Below are 20582 nucleotides of genomic sequence, written 5' to 3' on the forward strand. Positions count from 1 at the left end.
TAGGGTGACGCCGGTCTCCTTTGCGCTTCTCGCTTACAGTGGGGTGTGGGTGACTCGAGTGCCACGAGAGCTTTGAATAACACTGCAAGGAGCAACTAAATAAAAGGAATAAGCTACCCGTTGGCACCCAGTCTTCCAGCAGCAAAGAGAAGACACAGGAATAAAACCATGCCAGCTGCAGGTATGCCAATGTATAGGAATACTAGTGTTGATGCGTATATTATGGGCTGTTTTTTGTCATGTTTGTAACTTCAAATATTGCATGATTTTTTAAAAAAAGTAAAAATCATTATATGAATCATTAAAGAACATTTAAGTGGTGCAGAGTTATAATGAGCTAATTTGTTGTACTTGCTTAACCATTGTTCCCAATGAGCATCCATAATGACTAGAATCTGGCAGCAATCTGGCACACAATATGGCTTTTTAATGCGTGGCTGTAATAACTTAACGTATGTTGTGTTGTTTTTTGTTATAGTATTTGTGTTTTTTTTAGTTACCATGTGGATAAAGAGCTGAAAAACGCTTGGCATCAGTTATAAAGTTATATATTTATGTAGCATTCAAGTTGCGTGTTAGCATAAAATCTTTAGATGCACGTCGTTGGGACTTTATATAATGAAAAATCATTGGGCTTGTCTTACGTTAGTGTAGTTTTAGCATAATATTGGTAAATATAGCTCTTATTTACAGGCTTGTATTGCTTCAGTGATTAGTATATTAAAAAAATAATAACTTTTTCTGAGCCTAACCGATAAAATGCTGACAAAAATGTAGAAATGAATTTATAGATATAGATTAGCTAGATTTATAGAGCCGATAAATAACCACATAGCCAGTGATTATGACATTTTTGGGGTCATTTCTTGCATGTCTAAATATCACCAGGGTATAATATGCTCAAAGTGTTGTTGTCCTTGACCTTTGACCCAAATGGACTACAAATCATTACACTGACAGAAACCTAATATGAGAAATTGTCATGTCGGATGTCGGATGACTGCACTATTACAGGCCAAGGTTGCAGTAAGAACATGGGGCCATTCAGACACCCCCCCCCGCCCCCCACGTCTAATCCTCACATATCCGTCCTTTCATAAATGGGAATATAATGGGCTTTGTGCATTGTTCCCCACTTCGTGTCTGGCTATCTGCCTTCTTTGCACATTGTCATCCTAGAAATATAACCACACACGATGCTAACTGAGGTTGAATTTCGCGCCGCACTCTAACCAAGTGATAGGCCACTGTTCGAGTCCCCCGGCTGCCACGTATAAAGACTTTAGGATGAAAGTGGCATCAAGTTAATCATCCATCAAGATGACTTTTTTTCCCCCTCTGCACTCGAAGCTCAGCCAAAAATAATCACCAGTAACCCATGACCTTTTCGTCTTTTTTTTCCTCTTCCTCGTCTTCCTCTCCATCCGCTGATGTTCAGTTTGACACATGCCAGCATATCAGGTTATACAGTAAAAGTGACAGCTGAGATAAATCAGGATGTAAGGCATCACTCTCAGCTCAAGACCCCCAAATAATCACCTCAACCGCATGAGTAACTTTTAAAAAGTAATACTTCATATTTACAGTCATTCAATATAAACATATTTTCAAAGTTGGATGTGAATATATATTAATAAATACATTCAATATCTAGCTTTAAAGCAACAATAATTACGTAAAAATCCGCATACGAGGTATGGTTTTGTCAATGTGAAAAAATGTCCCCATCCTCTCCACACTAAATATCCCGTTAGCCATAAATCTATATTTGGATGATTAAGAAGATCGTTTTAAGTTAAATTAATTTTCCTGCATTAAGCCCCACAATGTCAAATTGCATTAGTGCTGTCATTTGTTTAGACACGTCGCCCACAGCCAGGCTTTAAAATGGCCGTACTTCAAAGTAATGCATAAATACAAATGCAATTGCAATGCAAACGGGACCGATTATGCTCATTTTTTGACCCTTTGTAATGAGTTGTGCTGTCCAAAAGAGCAGCTACACACAATAACCTGCACAGAAAACTTCCAGAATCTGCACCTATTCCAGGTGTATCGCCTTTCATGTTAACCTTATAAGGAAGTCCGCCACTGTGTGACATCACAAAGGAACAGTTTTACCACGCCTTATGGAACCAAGCATTTTGAGCCATCCCAAACGTCTTTTAGGGCTCAATTCCAAATGTGCAAACCTCATTATCTGAAACTTTGGCATCGTTTAACACGGGAATAACTCCAATCATTTTAACATTTAGCTTCGCATGGACAAGTATTGGGTGCATGTACTTCATATACAAATAATAGATAAGGACACAAATATTTAAAAAAAGTACTTGAAAATATGTGTACATTTTTTTTACACAAATCAAATGGCCAATAATGCATATCAGATTATGACGTAATTTAGCACCTCTAGTTACTTTCCATACTGAGGCGCTAGCAAGAATATGTCCAGATGAAACTTGACTCTACACGAGATATTCAATATGCACCGCTAGTAAAAGGATTATGAACTGGCATCTGCCAAGATAACCTCCACAAACCTTTTATCCAAAGTAGCTAACATGAAGCTGTTAGCACCAATGCTAAAGCTAACACATTCGCCCTTTGCTTGTCGCCAAGCTGAGACAGCTGGCAGCTAAGTTTGCTGGTATCGGTGCTTTAATGTGTTCAAATTGATGCATGCTGTTGCCAGACAGCTAGCAGTCAAATACCGTAAATCCAATGATTATGTCCCAAAAAGCCAAACAATTATATAAAATTATAATTTAACATATAGTAAATAATTCCAAATGCTGATAAATATCCATTTAAGGCACATGAACACCACCTTCCTGTTTTGCTATGAGTTATTTCTTGAATTCAGCGTTTCCGTTGTTGGTATTAGTGTTTCTCACCTAAATTGATCCAAAAATTGAGCCAAAAAAGCCAGGATTTTGATAAAGAAAGTTCATTCATTCATTCATTTTCTACCGCTTATTCTTATGAGGGTCGCAGGGGTGCTGGAGCCTATCCCAGCTGTCTTCGGGGGAGGAGAGGGTTACACCCTGGACTGGTGGCCAGCCAATCACAGGGCACATATAGACAAACAACCATTCACACTCACATTCATACCTATGGACAATTTGGAGTGGCCAATTAACCTCCACACACCGAGGGTGGGATTGAACTTGGGTCTCCTAGCTGTGAGGTGCGCACTAACCACTTGTCCGCTGTGAAGCCTGTGAAAAAATTATATAAAATTATAATTTAACATGCAGTAAACAATTCCAAATGCTGATAAATAACCATTTAAGGCACACTAACACCACCTTCTTGTTTTGCTATGAGTTATTTCTTGAATTCAGCGTTTCCGTTGTTGTTTCTCACCTAAATTGATCCAAAAATGGAGCCAAAGAAAGCCAGGATTTTGATAAATAAGGTGAAAAACACAATTGAATTCAAGAAAATCAAAAGGAATAACAAAACGGGAAAATGGTTTTCCGTGTTGCGTCTCGCCGTCTTTCGGGGCAGATGCTAACCTATGTATGTCAAAACCAAACATTTATCTTATTCATGTGCAGCCAAAAAGCGTCATAGTGCAATAATTGTCTTCAATTCATACAATTATGCCCAAGTAGCACATTATGGCGCTACCGAGGCGCTTGCCAAACTGCAGATGCTCCCTAACAGACAGACGTAGCGTAGAATATATCGTGTACATTAAAGTCTGAGCAGCAGCTGCTTGGTGGCAAACGTGTCATGAGACGATCGGGACTTAAGCAGATTTGCAAACGATGCAAGCGTAAATTTATGAAGAGTTAGGAAGGTCGAGTTTGTGCTGCTATTTAAGGGAGAAGTAAAAAAAACAGCAGAGCAAGTCTTCAGGGAAGACATGAGACACCCTCGTTGGCCTTTACGGCCCCCTCGACTGACCCCTCAGAGAGGACTTTGGTATTTAATATGCTTCCATTTCCATCCCAAATATTCTTTTACCAGACGGTGGCCTTGGCACTCGTGCACCCACGCCGTTCTCAAGTGAACTGTTATGCTTTTAATTTGTCAAACCAATAGCGCCCAAATCCTCAAGTAATTGGAGCTCGTTTGGAGACGCCAGCTTTAAAGATTGGTGTCAAAGGTTAAATATTTCGAAAAAGAAGTGGTCATTTTATAGAATGCATACGAGACTTACGAGTGTTCCCACGTCAACAGTCACATGTGGATGAATCACAGGCGATCCCAGACAAGGTTTGAATATGTGTCACCCTGTGAAACCAATGACATAACGTATAAGATATAGGATCAGGGATTCAAGCCAACTATTCATAAACAGGCTAGATTAATATTCACCGCTAATACTACAGCATTCATAGGTTGTCAGGATATCAGAAATAAACCCCAGCATTTAGAGTGGAACATCACTTAAAAGAGTGGAATACACTGTCAAGTACTCAACATGTGGATGATAAATTGATGATAAAATCTGTAAATTGATTAGGAAGAGATGTATGTTATTATGATACAGTGGAATTCTCTTTTGGTGCCAAAGAATAAATGTTTATTATTTGTCACACTCTAATGAAGCCTGACATACTGTATGTCTATGGTGGTGTCTATTTGTAATGATGTCTATGCTGCAACCAACAATAACACAAGTAACACATGTGGAATACACAATGTAACCTCACCCCACAGACTATGTGGGTATTGGAATAAAGGCTTACTGTACATGCAAACAATACTAGCTTATTGGAGTGTTGCAAGTTTTCTGTCACATTAAAATATAACAAGATTTCTCAATGAATTACTCACACAATAAAAGAAAATGAACTTCATCATTTTGATTTTTGAGCTCTTTTGTCACTCATACAGTGTCTTTGTCTTAGTGGGTGGAGGCGGGGCTGCTAGCATGTACACATGTTATGTTCAAATGTACAATCCATCCATTTTCTATACCGTTTATCCTCACTAGGGTCACGGACATGCTGGAGCCTATCCCAGTTGTCTTTGGGCGAGAGGCGGGGTACACCCTGGACTGGTGGCCAGCCAATCACAGGGCACATATAGACAAACAACCATTCACACTCACATTCATACCTATGGACAATTTGGAGTCGCTAATTAACCTAGCATGTTTTTGGAATGTGGGAGGAAACCGGAGTACCCGGAAAAAAAACACATATGCACGGGGAGAACATGCAAACTCCACACAGAGATGAGTGGAATTGAACTCGGGTCTCCGAGCTGTGAGGCATGTGCACTAACCACTCGTCGACTGTGTCGCCACCTCAAAATATGCTCCAGAAAATCTATTTTTGGGGGTTTACGGAGGCCCCCCTACTATATTATATTTTATGAGGGTAGGCTCATTGGTCTTCTATTTGTACACCCTGGACTGGTGGCCAGCCAATCACAGGGCACATATAGACAAACAACCATTCACACTCACATTCATACCTATGGACAATTTGGAGTCGCCAATTAACCTAGCATGTTTTTGGAATGTGGGAAGAAACCGGAGTACCCGGAAAAAAAACACACATGCACGGGGAGAACATGCAAACTCCACACAGAGATGAGTGGAATTGAACTCGGGTCTCCTGGCTGTGAGACATGCGTGCTAACCACTCGACCACCGTGTAGCCAAAATATGCTACAGAAAATCTATTTTTGGGGGTGTATGGAGGCCCCCCAACTATATTGTATTTTATGAGGGTAGGCTCATTGCTCCTCTATTTGACAAGCCCTGTGATATACTCGTATAAAAGCTAATAAACCCTATGCAGATATGGTAATAATAATAATAATAATGTGTTGTTGTATTAGGGACTATAAACCAAAGGGTCACATTTTGTTTCTCCTCCCACAGCCAAACCAGAGGAGCAGGGTAAGTCAGCTGCATGCCGCCATTTACCTTCTGACCTTTTGTGCGCCTTTCATTATCACGCCGCCACTCGATTATAGCTTGCACATTTTCACGTTGCCGCACTGTCACCTCACCGTGTCAAGCCACGAGCTGCGATGGCCTCTGACCGCGGTAATTGACTGTCACTAAGTCTGTTTATTTGCCTTTTAACACCATTTTTGAAAATGTAGAACATCCTCTCATGCGCCGCTGTTTAAATAACAATAATGCTGCAAGTAGCACACAGACGGCACACAGACGGCACACTGACACAAACGTTGATAAGCCTGGTGTGACAACATTATCTACTGTGTTTGTTTAGCTGTTCAACTTGTGTCGGATTGCTTTGCATTTGCTGCACGCACTAAAAAAAAAAAAAATATATATATATATATATATATATATATATATATAATAACATCTGCAGAAGCGGGTGAGGTTTATTTTTAATCCAGAAGTTGCCTGCAAGGTATTACTATGTGTGATGAAGTGATTGTTGGAAAATGCATTGAAACTAATCAGCCGTGATTATGAGAGAAACACACAAAGGTCAATCACTCCCTTTGTCACGGCAGTGATTATGTCTCTTTCTTTCCGCATGTTTGCATTTCTTAGCCCCTCTCCACCGCATGCACCACTTCTGTTATTGTCACATTGTGTTGAATCAACATCTTCTATTTGCATCCTTGACTTTTGTTTTTTTAGCATGTTTGGATTGCAGAGGAATGAAGCAGAGACGACAGTAAGGATGTGGATTTTCCTCTCATTCACTGACTGCATTGATTATTTTTATTGCAGGCCTGAGTGATCTTTTTTATTATTTTTTATTTTAATGTCGAAGCGGGTCTTATCATAATTATGTTTCTGTTTAACCATGATCTCTTATTTACGCAGCTGCATCACAGCAGGAATCAGATGGTAGGCATCCTAACCCATCATGTGTTTACATAAGCACACGCTGCCTAATATGTATGAAAGTATAGGGTTAATTCTCATTCATTTGCTTTAGACTTACCCCCTGCAGATGGAGGTACGTACACGGAACGTGACGATCTCTTAAGTCTGTCTACGTAATCCCTTCAATGTATTCACATCAAAGTGCATACATGTGCTTCACTGTGTGTGAATGACATGATTCTCTCGGCATGAAGTCAAATCTGTCATCACTTCTTTGCAGGTTTGCCACAAATGATTTCCCTCAAAACCCCAAAATGTATTTTTTTCCCCCCATGAATAGCTTGTTTTTTTTTCCCTCTCCTGCTGTGCTGTGTGCTTGGAATGTGTAGTACATCCTATAGGACACATGATTAGGTACGCCTTCACAATTAAACGACTTTTTAAAAAATCATTACATAAAAGTCCATCAAACATAAAAGTTAAAAGAGTGCAATACTTTGTGTTTTCAGCCTGGATTTGAACATTGACAAAGTTAAGGATTGTTGCACATCTTCTGGACGACCATTCCAGAATTTTGAAAGCATAAAACTAAAACACAGATATGTACTTTGGAGCTAGACCATGAAAATACTTATTTATACACATCGCTCAAAAGTTTTGGATCACTTGCAAATTTCTTTGTTTTCCAAAGAAAAATAAATTTTCCTACATTTCACAAACAATTAAAATTAATCAGATGATTTTCAAAGAACGATCTACATTTTTGCATAGAACTAAATTTGAATCACTTCTATGCTAGGACTACGTTAAAAAGCCATAGCATTTCAGTATGTGGAATCAAACTATGGAATGGATTGAGTAAGACCCTCAAACAATGCACAACGATGAGCCAATTCAAGAAACAATACAAGCAGTTGATGTTTGCTAAATACAAGGATGAAGAGTCTTGAACCAGTCATGATGTGCTATATATATATCACTATATTGACACTTACTATGGTACCCATTATGGCATTGGATGCTCATATCACCTCCTACTTTGGTACGGGACAAAAATAAAATAAAATAAAACTTAAATTATATTGGGAAAGCAGAAAGTGAACAAATGTAACAGTTACTGATTGTAAAAGTACCAGATGGAGGGGTAGGATTTAATAAGCTTTGCTTCTTCCTACTCCTTTTGGACGTGTGGAACTGTGAACTGATTATGGGATGCATTCAATTCACAATTAATTAATCTGATGCATGTTCAAATGAAATAAAACCATTACCATTAGCATTACCATAGAGGCCTACTATCAACAATTGTCAATCCCCTGCATCAATCTACTGGTATGGCTGCTAATCCAAGTTAATCATTTTATAAGGCTAATGGATTATTAGAAAACCCATTTAAAAATCTAAACTAAAACTAAAATCTCTTACCATGCTGTTAACTACTCCCTTCAGAGAGCAGCACAAACTGGGTCTAACAAGGACAGAAAAACGATGCACAACCTCAGGATGTTGGACTCCATAGCAGGACTGCCAAGAAAAAGCCATATCTCAAACTGGCCCAAAAAATGTCCAAGTGATCACAAACTTTTGAGTGGTAGTGTACATAATATAATAAAAAACATAACAAATTATATAAACAATACCTCTGAAAATGTAATGAGAACCCCCCAAAAAACATAATAATAATACTGTGAAATGAATACCTCTCTGATGTATAAAGGTATACATTTAATACAGCTCTTGGATTGGGTTGCATTGTGTACAAGTGTACCTAATGATGTGTCCAGTAGGTTTTGTGTGTGAACGTTTGTTTTGTCATATACTTCGAAATTCAATGCAAAAAATGAAAATGTCGAACAATTTGGAGTTCATTCTATATACAGTAAACATCCATGTACATATATCGCGTGCTGGACCCTGGACTGGTGGCCAGCCAATCACAGGGCACATATAGACAAACAACCATTCACACTCACATGCATACCTATGGATAATTCAGTTGTTGGAATGTGGGAGGAAACCGGAGTAACCGGAGAAAACCCATGCACACACGAGGAGAACATGCAAATGCCACACAGAGATGCCCAAGGCGGGAATCGAACCCACTTATACTAGCTGTGTGAACATCAGGAAATCTCAGGAGATTTCAGCATCAAATATGACTTTTTTTCAATTTATTTGTGTGTTTTTCTTTGTAACGTCACCCACTGACGAGCACCAGTGACAGGAAAGAAGAAAAGTGTAATGATTGCCATTGGAGGAGGACATTGAGATTATTATATTTGGCTTCCAAGTACCATATTAGGAACACAATTACATGGATGATGCTAAAAGTAACATTCATACTTCCGGCAATACCTCTAAGTATCACAGTGTAAACACCTTCCTGTTCCATCTCCAAAGAAAGGGTACTGTATTATGATAAAACTTTACACGAGCATAATTACAGTTCATTATCACTTTAATCAGTAAATTGCAACATGAAAGTCAACTACTGTCACGTAACAAGACTGCATGTGACTGCATAAAAAGCACTACACTTTGTTTGCTGCTACAATTGTTTTGATTCTGCATGCAATCTGTCCGTTTTGCTTCTTTGTCGCGTTGTGACTTCACCCCTGCTTCTCGCTTTGTCCGCAGCAGATTCCGAAGCCGATTTTGATGGTAAGAGAATGTGTTTGTTGACATAGGTACTGACCACAAGTGTTTGTGACATTATTGTCTTAGTTGTGTCGAGTGTAGTATTTTTGTTTCTATTGTTGTTTCTATCAGCGGTCAAAAGGTTAGCTAACGGTTTTCACATGCAATAAATGGAGTTGGCAGCTACAGTGGAACCTTGTCATTAACTCTAATTGAAATTAATGCTAAGTGCATCAATTTTTACCGTAAGAAATACTGTAAATCCAATGAATATGTTCCAAAAAGCCAATGAAACAATTCAAGAAACAATACAAGCAGTTGATGTTTGCTAAATACAAGGATGAAGAGTCTTGAACCAGTCATGATGTGCTATATATATATCACTATATTGGCACTTACTATGGTACCCATTATGGCATTGGATGCTCATATCAACTCGTACTTCGGTACGTGACAAAAATTAAAAACATTTAAAATTTAAAATTGGAGTCAATAAAAAACAAAAAAAACATTGAACTATATTAGAAAAGCAATTAAAAAATACAAAATACAAAAAATACAAAATTACAAAATTAAAAATGAAAAAAACCCAACAACAACTTAAACTATATTAGGAAAGCAGGAAGTGAACAAATGTAACAGTTACTGATTGTAAAAGTACCAGATGGAGGGGTAGGATTTAATAAGCTTTGCTTCTTCCTACTCCTTTTGGACATGTGGAACTGTGAACTGATTATGGGATGCACTCAATTGTAATCTGATGCATGTTCAAATGAAATAAAACCATTAGCATTAGCATTAGCATTAGCATTAGCATTAGCATTAGCATTAGCATTAGCATTAGCATTAGCATTAGCATTAGCATTAGCATTAGCATTAGCATTAGCATTACCAAAAATGGAGCCAAAGAAAGCCAGGATTTTGATAAAGAAGGTGAAAAACACAATTGAATTGAATTCAAGAAAAATCAGAAGGAATAACAAAACGGGAAACTGTTTTCCCGTGTTGTGTCCCACTGTCTTTCTCGACACTTGAGAAGTAGTAGAGAAGTAGTAGAAGTAGTAGAAGGTGCAACACCAGCTCTCTTCTGCTGCTCGAGCAGATTTAACAATGAGGGAGAAAGAAACGCAGCTGTGGTTCCGTTGTGGAACAATAACAGCTGCTGCAAGCAAACAAGCCATGCGATATCATGACTTTGCCCTCAATTGAACATTACGACCTACTAATAAACTCCTCAGGATGCCAAGTCCTGCAGGGAGGATGCGAAACCATGTTTTTCTTGTACCGCGTCCTTCTGTCTGTCTTCAAACCCAAAGGCCGTGAAGACGATACACAGAGTGGAGACATTATTGTCTTCAGTTTGACGCTGGGTTCGAGTTTTACAAGTGAAACTAAAGTGCTGGCATTCAGGAGCCAAAGAAACCTTTTAACGGCGTCTTGTCTGGTGCCAACTTCTGGACGGGTTCAGGACGTCCTCCACAAAACCAAAACAGTGTGACAACTTTTACAGAGCATTAAGTACATTTCTAAAAACTTACTGTACTAAGTTGCTGGTGCAGGCAAGATCTTGCAACATTTCCCTATTTGCACTATAAGCTGTTTTGTTGTGTTGGTTAAAAGTGTGACGCTTGACTCCATAGTAGGAATTGCACCATCCGTCAGTGCGTCTCCAGGGGTATAGAAGTTCTTACCATACCGAGGCTGTTTAAAGTCTTTCCCACAGGGCTTAAGTGTGCATATGTGGGTTGAGTTATAGCAACACCAGCTGTTTGGCTAATGAAGCAGGAAGTAACTTTCTGAACCTCCTGAGACGCAGAAAAATATTTCATTGCATTAAATAATCATCTTGGGTGAAAGCACTACACTGGCAGACTATTAAAACATTCATTCATTCATTTTCCCAGCTGTCTTCAGGCGACAGGCAGGGTACACCCTGGACTGGTCGGCAGCCAATCACAGGGCACATATAGACTTTTGATTTGATTCATTTTAATTTGTGAGCTCTTTTGTCACTCATACAGTGTCTTTGTCTTAGTGGGTGGAGGCGGGGCTGCTAGCATGTACACATGTTATGTTCAAATGTACAATCCATCCATCCATTTTCTATACCGTTTATCCTCACTAGGGCCACAGGCATGCTGGAGCCTATCCCAGCTGTCTTCGGGCGAGAGGCGGGGTACACCCTGGACTGGTGGCCAGCCAATCACAGGGCACATATAGACAAACAACCATTCACACTCACATTCATACCTATGGACAATTTGGAGTCGCCAATTAACCTAGCATGTTTTTGGAATGTGGGAGGAAACCGGAGTATGTGAGATCTGTGCGCTAACCACTCGTCCACCGTGCAGCCCACAATTAAAACATTCCTTCATTCATTCATTTTCTACCGCTTATCCTTACGAGGGTAGCGGAGGGTGCTGGAGCCTATCCCAGCTGACTTCAGGCGAGAGGCGGGGTACATCCTGGACTGGTGGCCAGCCAATCACAGGGCACATATAGACAAACAACCATTCACACTCACATTCATACCTATGGACAATTTGGAGTGGCCAATTAACCTAGCATGTTTTTGGAATGTGGGAGGAAACCGGAGTACCCGGAGAAAACCCACGCATGCACGGGGAGAACATGCAAACTCCACACAGAGGGTGGAATTGAACCCTGGTCTCCTGGCTCTGAGGTCTGCGCGCTAACCACTCGATCACCGTGCAGCCCACAATTCAAACATATACTGTTAAAATAAGATAAAGAAGTGTGTGATTGATTTTGTCAGTCCAACATTAGCGTTCAAAGCCATTGCAAGTTATAGTCTTAGTTATAGCAATAATTAGGCTTGATGACTTTGGGTTATGACTCAAGACGTAAAAGTCATTGTGTGGTCAAGTCACTCGTACAAAGCTCCCAGTGACTCCAGTATAACTGCACATTGTTTTTCCCTCAGCTGTGGTCAACCCTGAAGGGGAGGGTAAGCCAGATGATGAACCGTCACTGCATGCCATTATTGTTATTGTTATGTCACACCAGCACACAATGTGTTGTTATGTTGTATCACACTGCGCCGGTGAGCTGTACATTGGAGGTTTTTCATTTTGCATATTGTCGTAGATATTTGATATGTGTTAAAAATGAATTCATGTGCTCTGTTTTTGATTAGCGTTTTCTACTTGTTGCACTTTTCTCCTGCCTGCTATGAAACAGGATGCTCCTTTTCTCCACGTACGAATGTGTTGCCAGCATATTTGCATCATGTTGTTCAAAAAATAATTGCACTTGAATGTGATTTATGTCTTTTCAGGGATGGTGTTTCATTGATGCATCAAAAAACCCAGTTGATACAATACATTATGAAGGATAATCATTTGGTTGTTTTGTCTTTCAGAGGCGACAGAGCTCACGGGGCTCTTCCTGGAAAAGCCAGCCGATCATGTGATCGCTGTTGCAGGTTAAGACATGCACAGATGCATAAAAGCTACAATAATATTGTTTCAATCTGGTTCTGCTTGAACCTTGTGGTGTTTGTTTAATGACAGGCTCGGATATGACCCTCATTGCAAAGGTGGACTCCAGCACCCTGGCCAGGAAGCCCACCATGAAATGGCTGAAGGGCAAGTGGCTGGACCTGGGCAGCAAGGCTGGGAAGCACATGCAGTTCAAAGAAAGCTATGACAGGAATACAAAGGTAACGGAAACCGTTTCATCTATGCTAGACACGCTTAAATAGTGTATAGTCACATCACTCTCTCATCATTGCAACTGGACGTATACTACTAGTTCTTACGTGACCTTTAATACCGGCCTAGCGCGTCAATGTGAATCTGCAGGTGTTTCATCCTGTTAGTGGTGCACCTTAATTTGCATGATGGGATGGTGTTGCAAATGCTGCACGGTTCCCATTCATGCTCAATGCTCGATGTCCAACCCAATGAACCATTCATTCATTCATTCATTTATTTTCTACCGCTTATCCTCACGAGGGTCGCGGGGGTGCTGGAGCCTATCCCAGCTGTCTTCGGGCGAGAGGCGGGGTACACCCTGGACTGGTGGCCAGCCAATCACAGGGCACATATAGACAAACAACCATTCACACTCACATTCATACCTATGGACAATTTGGAGTCGCCAATTAACCTAGCATGTTTTTGGAATGTGGGAGGAAAACCGGAGTACCCGGAGAAAACCCACACATGCACGGGGAGAACATGCAAACTCCACACAGAGATGGCCATGGGTGGAATTGAACTTGGGTCTCCTAGCTGTGAGGTCTGCACGCTAACCACACGATCGCCGTCTGCTTTTACTCAACTCTATTTTTATTTCTTTTTCTCTACAGTAAAGCGTCTTTGAGTACAATAAGCGCTATACAAATAAAATGTATTATTATTACTAATCCTATGCCCCCCCCCTCCAAAAAAAAAGATCTACACATATGAAATGAAGATCATCAAAGTGGTCCCCGGCGACGCGGGCGGCTACAGGTGTGAGGTGACAGCCAAAGACAAATGTGACAGTTCCACCTTCGAGGTCTCCGTGGAGGGTGAGTGAAAGCGAATACGGGGCGTTTAGAGACTGCCGGGCATTCCGTGTGCACTGATGTTCTGATGTGATCCGTTCCTAATGCGCCCTGTCTGCAACTTCTCTCATTTCAGCCTCCCAGCAAGAGGAACAGGCGGACATTTTGTCTGCGTTCAAGAGAGCGTAAGTGCACGTTCATACGTCTTGGTGTCCTGATGCTTGATCCTCATCGCAAGCGTGCGTCCATCCACACAGGGATGTGGGAGAGGATGAGGGAGACCTGGATTTCAGCGCTCTTCTCAAAGCCGCTAAGAAGTAAGAACATCCTTCACGTTGCAACACTACCAAGCACAAACTCACAGGCTGTGTAATTATTTCATTAAAAGAGAATGTTTTCCTCCCGTGGTGCCAAATACATGCATACGCCATTTTATGTGACTGACAGGAAGAGGCCTGAAAAGGAAGAGGAGCAGATAGACGTGTGGGAATTGCTGAAGAGTGCCCACCCGAGCGAATATGAGAAAATCGCTTTCAAGTACGGCATCACCGACCTAAGGGGCATGCTGAAACGTCTGAAAAAGATGACTGTGGAGCCCAAGCACAGCGAGGGTAAGTCAGGTGGGAGGGGCTTGAGAGTATTTAAAAGATGAAGGACAAGTAGAGGACAAACAGTCCGTGTTTGTGCTTCTCCCAGCTTTCCTGAAGAGGCTGGACTCTTGCTACACTGTGGACAAGGGCAAGAAAATTGTCCTGAGGTGTGAGGTGATCGATCCCAACGTCCAGGTCAAATGGTTGAAGAACGGCCAGGAGATCAAACCCTCTGCCAAGTACATGCATAAAAACACACACTAAATCTGTCACATGCCTTTTTTTTAGGAACATGTGTGCAAAGCTTCATGCAGTACTCACGCTCAAAGCAAAAATTAGGCTGTAAATTAGTCACCGAGCTCAGATGATGGGCAGTGTTTTAAAAATGTGCAGCTAAAATTATCTTCCTCCACAAAGTCGTACTTTGGACCGATGCTGCCATCAACACATTTTATTTTTAGGCCATCACAAGAAGCCCCCCCAGAGGGCTCACTAAGTCACACTGCCAAGACGTCTTATGCCTCATGTAGGCTAATGTGGATAAAATAAGACCTTGAATTTAATGTTTCATGTGAGGAAAAAGCTTGTGAAAATTCATACTAGACCTACTGAATCAAATATCCTACTCTGTCTTATTGGGTTTATTACTTATTTATTACTTGGTAATGGTAATGGTTTTATTTCATTTGAACATGCATCAGATTACAATTGAATGCATCACATAATCAGTTCACAGTTCCACATGTCCAAAAGGAGTAGGAAGAAGCAAAGCTTATTAAATCCTACCCCTCCATCTGGTACTTTTACAATCAGTAACTGTTACATTTGTTCACTTCCTGCTTTCCTAAAATTTTAAAAATTTAAATTTTTAAATTTTTAAATTTTTAAATTTTTAAATTTTTAAATTTTTAAATTTTTAAATTTTTAAATTTTTAAATTTTTAAATTTTTAAATTTTTAAATTTTAAATGTTTAAATGTTTAAATTTTTAAGTTTTTAAATTTTTAAATTTTTAAATTTTTAAATTTTTAAATTTTTAAATTTTTAAATTTTTAAATTTTTAAATTTTTAAATTTTTAAATTTTTAAATTTTTAAATTTTTAAATTTTTAAATTTTTAAATTTTTAAATTTTTAAATTTTTAAATTTTTTTAGTTTTTCATTTTTTGTTTTTGTATTTTTGTATTTTTGTATTTTTGTATTTTTGTATTTTTGTATTTTTGTATTTTTGTATTTTTGTATTTTTGTATTTTTGTATTTTTTTTTATTTTATTTTATTTTATTTTTGTCACGTACCGAAGTACGGGGTGACTTATCTTTACTAAAAGTTGCTAGTATTAAGTCATTACCATCCCATACTGAAATATTCATATCAATAACATAACCTGTATCCAGGCTGGTCCACCCATACGGTACTATGGACCACTTAAAGAGGCAGGTCGCTATGGTAACAAGCCATTGCAGCATTGATGATATGTCATATTATTACACAATGCTCCTTTAAGTCCAATACAAAGGCATCAGGTCCAAACAGGCCCACTTCATCAATGTTGCTTGACATCATTTTCAAGGTACGTGATGGAGACAAATGGCAACATCAGAACGCTCACCATCAACAAGGCCAACCTGGCTGATGACGCCGCCTACGAGTGCGTGGTCGGCGATGACAAGTGTTTCACTGAGGTGTTCGTCAAAGGTGAGTCATCTTTGCCCTTTTTGTCTATTAATGTCTATGAACATTTTCTACTATCCACCCAGAACCCCCTGTGACCATCACCAAGCTTATGGATGACTACCACGTGGTGGTGGGGGAAAGAGTGGAGTTTGAGGTTGAGGTGTCGGAGGAGGGGGCCCATGTCATGTGGTCAGTGCATACCTTTGATTCAGTCAAGCTATACTAGATCCCTAAACATGACAATGTTGTCGTCAATGATTGCAGTTGTTCAACGAACTTGACTATTATTTGTAATGTGATGCAGTTTTTTGGCACCAAAAGCTGTTACATAATATTCCACAGACCACACACATAGTGTAGCATCGCCATAATATTCATTCATTCATTCATTCATTTTGTACCGCTTATCCTCATGGAAGTCGTGGCGGTGCTGGAGCCTATCCCAGCTCTCTTGGGGCGAGAGGCGGGGTACACCCTGGACTGGTGGCCAGCCAATCACAGGGCACATATAGACAAACAACCATTCACACTCACATTCATACCTATGGACAATTTGGAGTGGCCAATTAACCTAGCATGTTTTTGGAATGTGGGAGGAAACCGGAGTACCCGGAGAAAACACACGCATGCACGGGGAGAACATGCAAACTCCACACAGAGATGGCCGAGGGTGGGATTGAACCCGGGTCTCCTAGCTGTGAGGTCTGTGCGCTAATCACTCTGCTGCCGTGCAGCCTATCTCCATATCATTTATTATTATTTTTTTTAAAATAATTATAGCTGACGATACGCTCATATATTTTTTGTAGTTCCATGTAATTCAAATGAAATATGAAATATGCATGTAATGTTTGCCTCCAGGTTCTTTGAGGATCAGGAAATCCTCAAAGATAATAATTCTACAAAATACCGCTTCAAGAAAGATGGAAGGAAGCACACGTTCATCATCCTGGAAGCGACACTTGATGACATCGGAATGTACCACGCTTGGACCAACGGGGGTCATACCAAGGGAGAGCTGGAGGTGGAAGGTACTACTGTTAATATTGGACACTAATATCATTATGAAGATATCCTAGCTTAACTTGTCCTTTGTGTTGTCCAGAAAAGGAACTAGAGGTGCTGCAGGACATTGCTGATCTGACAGTGAAGGCAACAGAGCAGGCTGTGTTCAAGTGCGAGGTGTCTGATGAAAAGGTCACAGGGAAGTGGTTCAAGGATGGTGTGGAGGTGATGCCCAGCGACCGCATCAAAATGACTCACATTGGAAGGTATATGAAAGGCAAAGCTTCCCTGAATAGAATAGCGTTGATGTAAATATTGAGTGTCTCTCCTGTTTGTGTCAGGTTCCATCGTCTGGTCATTAACGATGTGAAGCCAGGGGATGCTGGAGACTACACATTTATTCCTGATGGATACGCTTTGTCACTTTCGGCGAAACTCAACTTTCTGGGTGAGAAACAATTCTGAGGTGATCTTGTTCATCGTCAGTAAACAGAATAAACCTTTTTCTTCTCCGTCTTGAAACAGAAATTAAGATCGACTACGTGCCTCGACAAGGTAGGTCCACTTGATTTACCTCAATAATATGAAATATAATATAATAATAATATTATAATATATAATATATTAGATATTATAATACTAATACTAAAAATAATAATATATGTATAATATTATATATAATATTATATATATATAATTATTTTTATTAATATATATTAGATATTATAATATATAGTATATATAATAATATATAATATAATATTATACAATATATATTATATATTAATATATAATATATATTATAATATTATTATTATTATATTATATTTTTATTATTATTATTATTATATTATAATACATATACACATATATAATAAATATAATATATATATATTACTATTATATTATATATATGATATCTAATTTATACTATGATTAATAATATTATTATTATCGAATATTATTATATATAATATATAATAATATAATAATGTGAAAAGCTTGCACTGATCACACTTGCACTATGAAACAATTCAAGAGCCACCAAAGATCCACCTGGACACCACTGGAAGCATGGTGTCCCAAAACACTATTATTGTGGTGGCGGGCAACAAACTGCGTCTGGATGTGGAGATTACAGGAGAGCCTGCACCCACAGTGGTCTGGTCCAAAGGAGAACAGGTGAGGTTGGAAAAGCCACACTTTTTTATCCCCAAGCATCGACTAGCAACATACAGTAGCCACCCTTTTGCTACCACTGTAAAGCCATACATCTAGTTATGGGCTCCTATTGCCACCGGATTCTCCACCCAGTTCCTCGTAAACGCTAAGATGATCCGACCACAAGCTTCTCTGGTGAGCTGATCTGAAATAGCTTTTGGACAAACACGAGCCACGCTTCTAACCTTACATGTGGGTATTTTCATTCTGACCCCTTTAAAGAGGATGTGCAACTGACGTGATTTCTCTTGGAGATGAATGAAGTATCTATCTACAGTATGCCTACTCGAATGGATGCCGTGCCCCAATTAGTCCCTCGGTGTGTCATCCACTGGAATAAATAAACCCCTTACCTCAAATAGTTACAAATGGGTGGCTGGAATCATGCTTTACTAGCTGGACATTGCTGTTCTCCTAAGAGTTTGGATCAACATTTGCAATAAGAGGGACTTATTAGTAGATGGCATTCCTTCCCTACTCAGGACAAATTAAGTTAAGCCCTAAATATACCTCACACACTTATGAAATATATAAAGTATACAATGTAAAAGTACTCACCACTAATGTAAGATAATGTAAGATAATGTAAGATATGTTGTAGCCAGTCAACTATGGTGCATTCATGGATTCAAGTGTGAAAAATCATCATAAACAGAAAGTATGGCTAAAATATGCATGTGTAAAAAGGAACGCCTTACCCCAAATAATGCCTTTTCCTGTGTGTTAGCCAATCACAGACAGCACTGGGCGCGTGAGGGTGGAGAGCAGGAAGGATCTGAGTTCCTTCGTCATAGAGGGTGCAGAGCGGGAGGATGAGGGCAACTACACCATCGTTGTGACCAACCCTGCTGGAGAAGACAAGGCCATGCTGTTTGTGAAGATCATTGGTAAGTAAAATTGCTCTGATAGAGCATGGATGATTCTTCACACTAATTTGTTTAAATTTCAGATGTGCCCGACCCTCCTGAGCATGTCAAGTGCACCTCAGTGGGAGAAGACTGTGCCACCATCATCTGGGAGCCCCCTAAATTTGATGGCGGTGCACCAATCAAGGGTAAAGATGGAATGATTCTACAGTGAAATATGCACATTTGCTTGTCTTTTAATGTTTCACCTCCATCAGGTTACCTCATGGAGAGGAAGAAAAAAGGCTCTTCCAGGTGGACGAAGCTTAACTTCGACGTGTACGAATCAACCACGTACGAGGCCAAGAGGATGATTGAAGGCGTACTCTATGAGATGAGGGTGTTTGCTGTCAACAGCATCGGCTTGTCTCAGCCCAGTCTCAACTCCAAACCCTTCATGCCTATTGGTAGGCGTCACACTTGGCCGCCACACTTCCTGTCAACAGAACTCTTCTGGTACTTTCTTTCTGTGAACTTCAGCCCCGACAAGTGAGCCGACACGTCTGATGGTACACGACGTGACGGACAGCACCTGCACCCTGAAGTGGCTGGCCCCAGAGAGGATAGGAGCTGGTGGTCTGGATGGCTACGTGATTGAATACTGCAAAGATGGAGGTCTTTGATGAAGTCAAATGAAACAGTCAAATACGGTTTTGATCAAATTCAAAACCAAAACAATCAAATTCATTTTGAATATTTGCAGACACTGAGTGGGTGGTGGCCAACACCGACCTGTGTGAGAAGCAGAGCTACGTGGTGCGTGGCCTTCCAGTTGGCGAGAAGATGAACTTCAGGGTGGTGGCGGTGAACATCGCAGGGCGCAGTCCTCCTGCTATCATGTCTCAGCCCGTCACCATCCGTGAGATCATGGGTGAGTCATCATCTCACGTTTCTGTGGGTACTTTTTGGTGTAAACCAGTGGGCAGAAATGTGAATACACCCCTGTGTTGAACTGTATAAATCATTTAGAGCATCCCAAGATCCGCCTCCCTCGTGAGCTGAGGACAAAATACATCAGGAGAGTGGGAGAGAAGATCAACCTGACCATCCCCTTCCAGGTTAGAGAGGAATTTCACATTATGACAAATTTTTAATGATCTATTATCCTTCTGTGTATTTAAAGTAGGGCTGTAGGGTCGTCGTCAAACACGTAGTGTTTGTAGTTTGAGGAAGTAGCTCGGACAATGGAGTCTCTAACGGGACCAAATATTGACCAGAAATGGACAAAGAATTCCCACATTCCCATATAGTATC

At 40.0% G+C, this 20582-nt stretch overlaps 1 protein-coding gene across 3 annotated transcripts in view; it reads left to right on the forward strand.

The window, feature by feature from the left end:
* mybpc2b (myosin binding protein Cb) overlaps window positions 1-20582 on the forward strand; it is a 23154-nt gene continuing 2572 nt past the window's right edge. Inside the window, exons 1-26 of one of the 3 annotated variants that reach the window (XM_078788653.1) lie at window positions 1-181; window positions 5849-5866; window positions 6779-6802; window positions 6894-6914; window positions 9422-9442; window positions 12366-12389; window positions 12804-12866; window positions 12955-13103; window positions 13841-13958; window positions 14071-14119; window positions 14192-14251; window positions 14382-14545; window positions 14631-14763; window positions 16094-16218; window positions 16281-16386; window positions 17059-17228; window positions 17303-17468; window positions 17544-17650; window positions 17728-17757; window positions 18242-18384; window positions 19151-19310; window positions 19373-19477; window positions 19547-19735; window positions 19809-19943; window positions 20032-20199; window positions 20298-20386. In XM_078788653.1, the coding sequence (XP_078644779.1) occupies window positions 169-181; window positions 5849-5866; window positions 6779-6802; window positions 6894-6914; window positions 9422-9442; window positions 12366-12389; window positions 12804-12866; window positions 12955-13103; window positions 13841-13958; window positions 14071-14119; window positions 14192-14251; window positions 14382-14545; window positions 14631-14763; window positions 16094-16218; window positions 16281-16386; window positions 17059-17228; window positions 17303-17468; window positions 17544-17650; window positions 17728-17757; window positions 18242-18384; window positions 19151-19310; window positions 19373-19477; window positions 19547-19735; window positions 19809-19943; window positions 20032-20199; window positions 20298-20386 (2550 nt within the window). In that variant the 5' untranslated portion in view covers window positions 1-168. The remainder of the gene's footprint in view (window positions 182-5848; window positions 5867-6778; window positions 6803-6893; window positions 6915-9421; window positions 9443-12365; window positions 12390-12803; window positions 12867-12954; window positions 13104-13840; window positions 13959-14070; window positions 14120-14191; window positions 14252-14381; window positions 14546-14630; window positions 14764-16093; window positions 16219-16280; window positions 16387-17058; window positions 17229-17302; window positions 17469-17543; window positions 17651-17727; window positions 17758-18241; window positions 18385-19150; window positions 19311-19372; window positions 19478-19546; window positions 19736-19808; window positions 19944-20031; window positions 20200-20297; window positions 20387-20582) is intronic. The other 2 variants (XM_078788654.1, XM_078788655.1) reach the window with 2 other exon arrangements.

The sequence above is a fragment of the Doryrhamphus excisus genome, unplaced genomic scaffold (genome assembly GCF_037039965.1).
Source record: "Doryrhamphus excisus strain RoL-2023G ecotype Guam unplaced genomic scaffold, RoL_Dexc_Guam_v1.1 HiC_scaffold_24, whole genome shotgun sequence".
In the NCBI taxonomy this organism is placed as follows: domain Eukaryota; kingdom Metazoa; phylum Chordata; class Actinopteri; order Syngnathiformes; family Syngnathidae; genus Doryrhamphus; species Doryrhamphus excisus.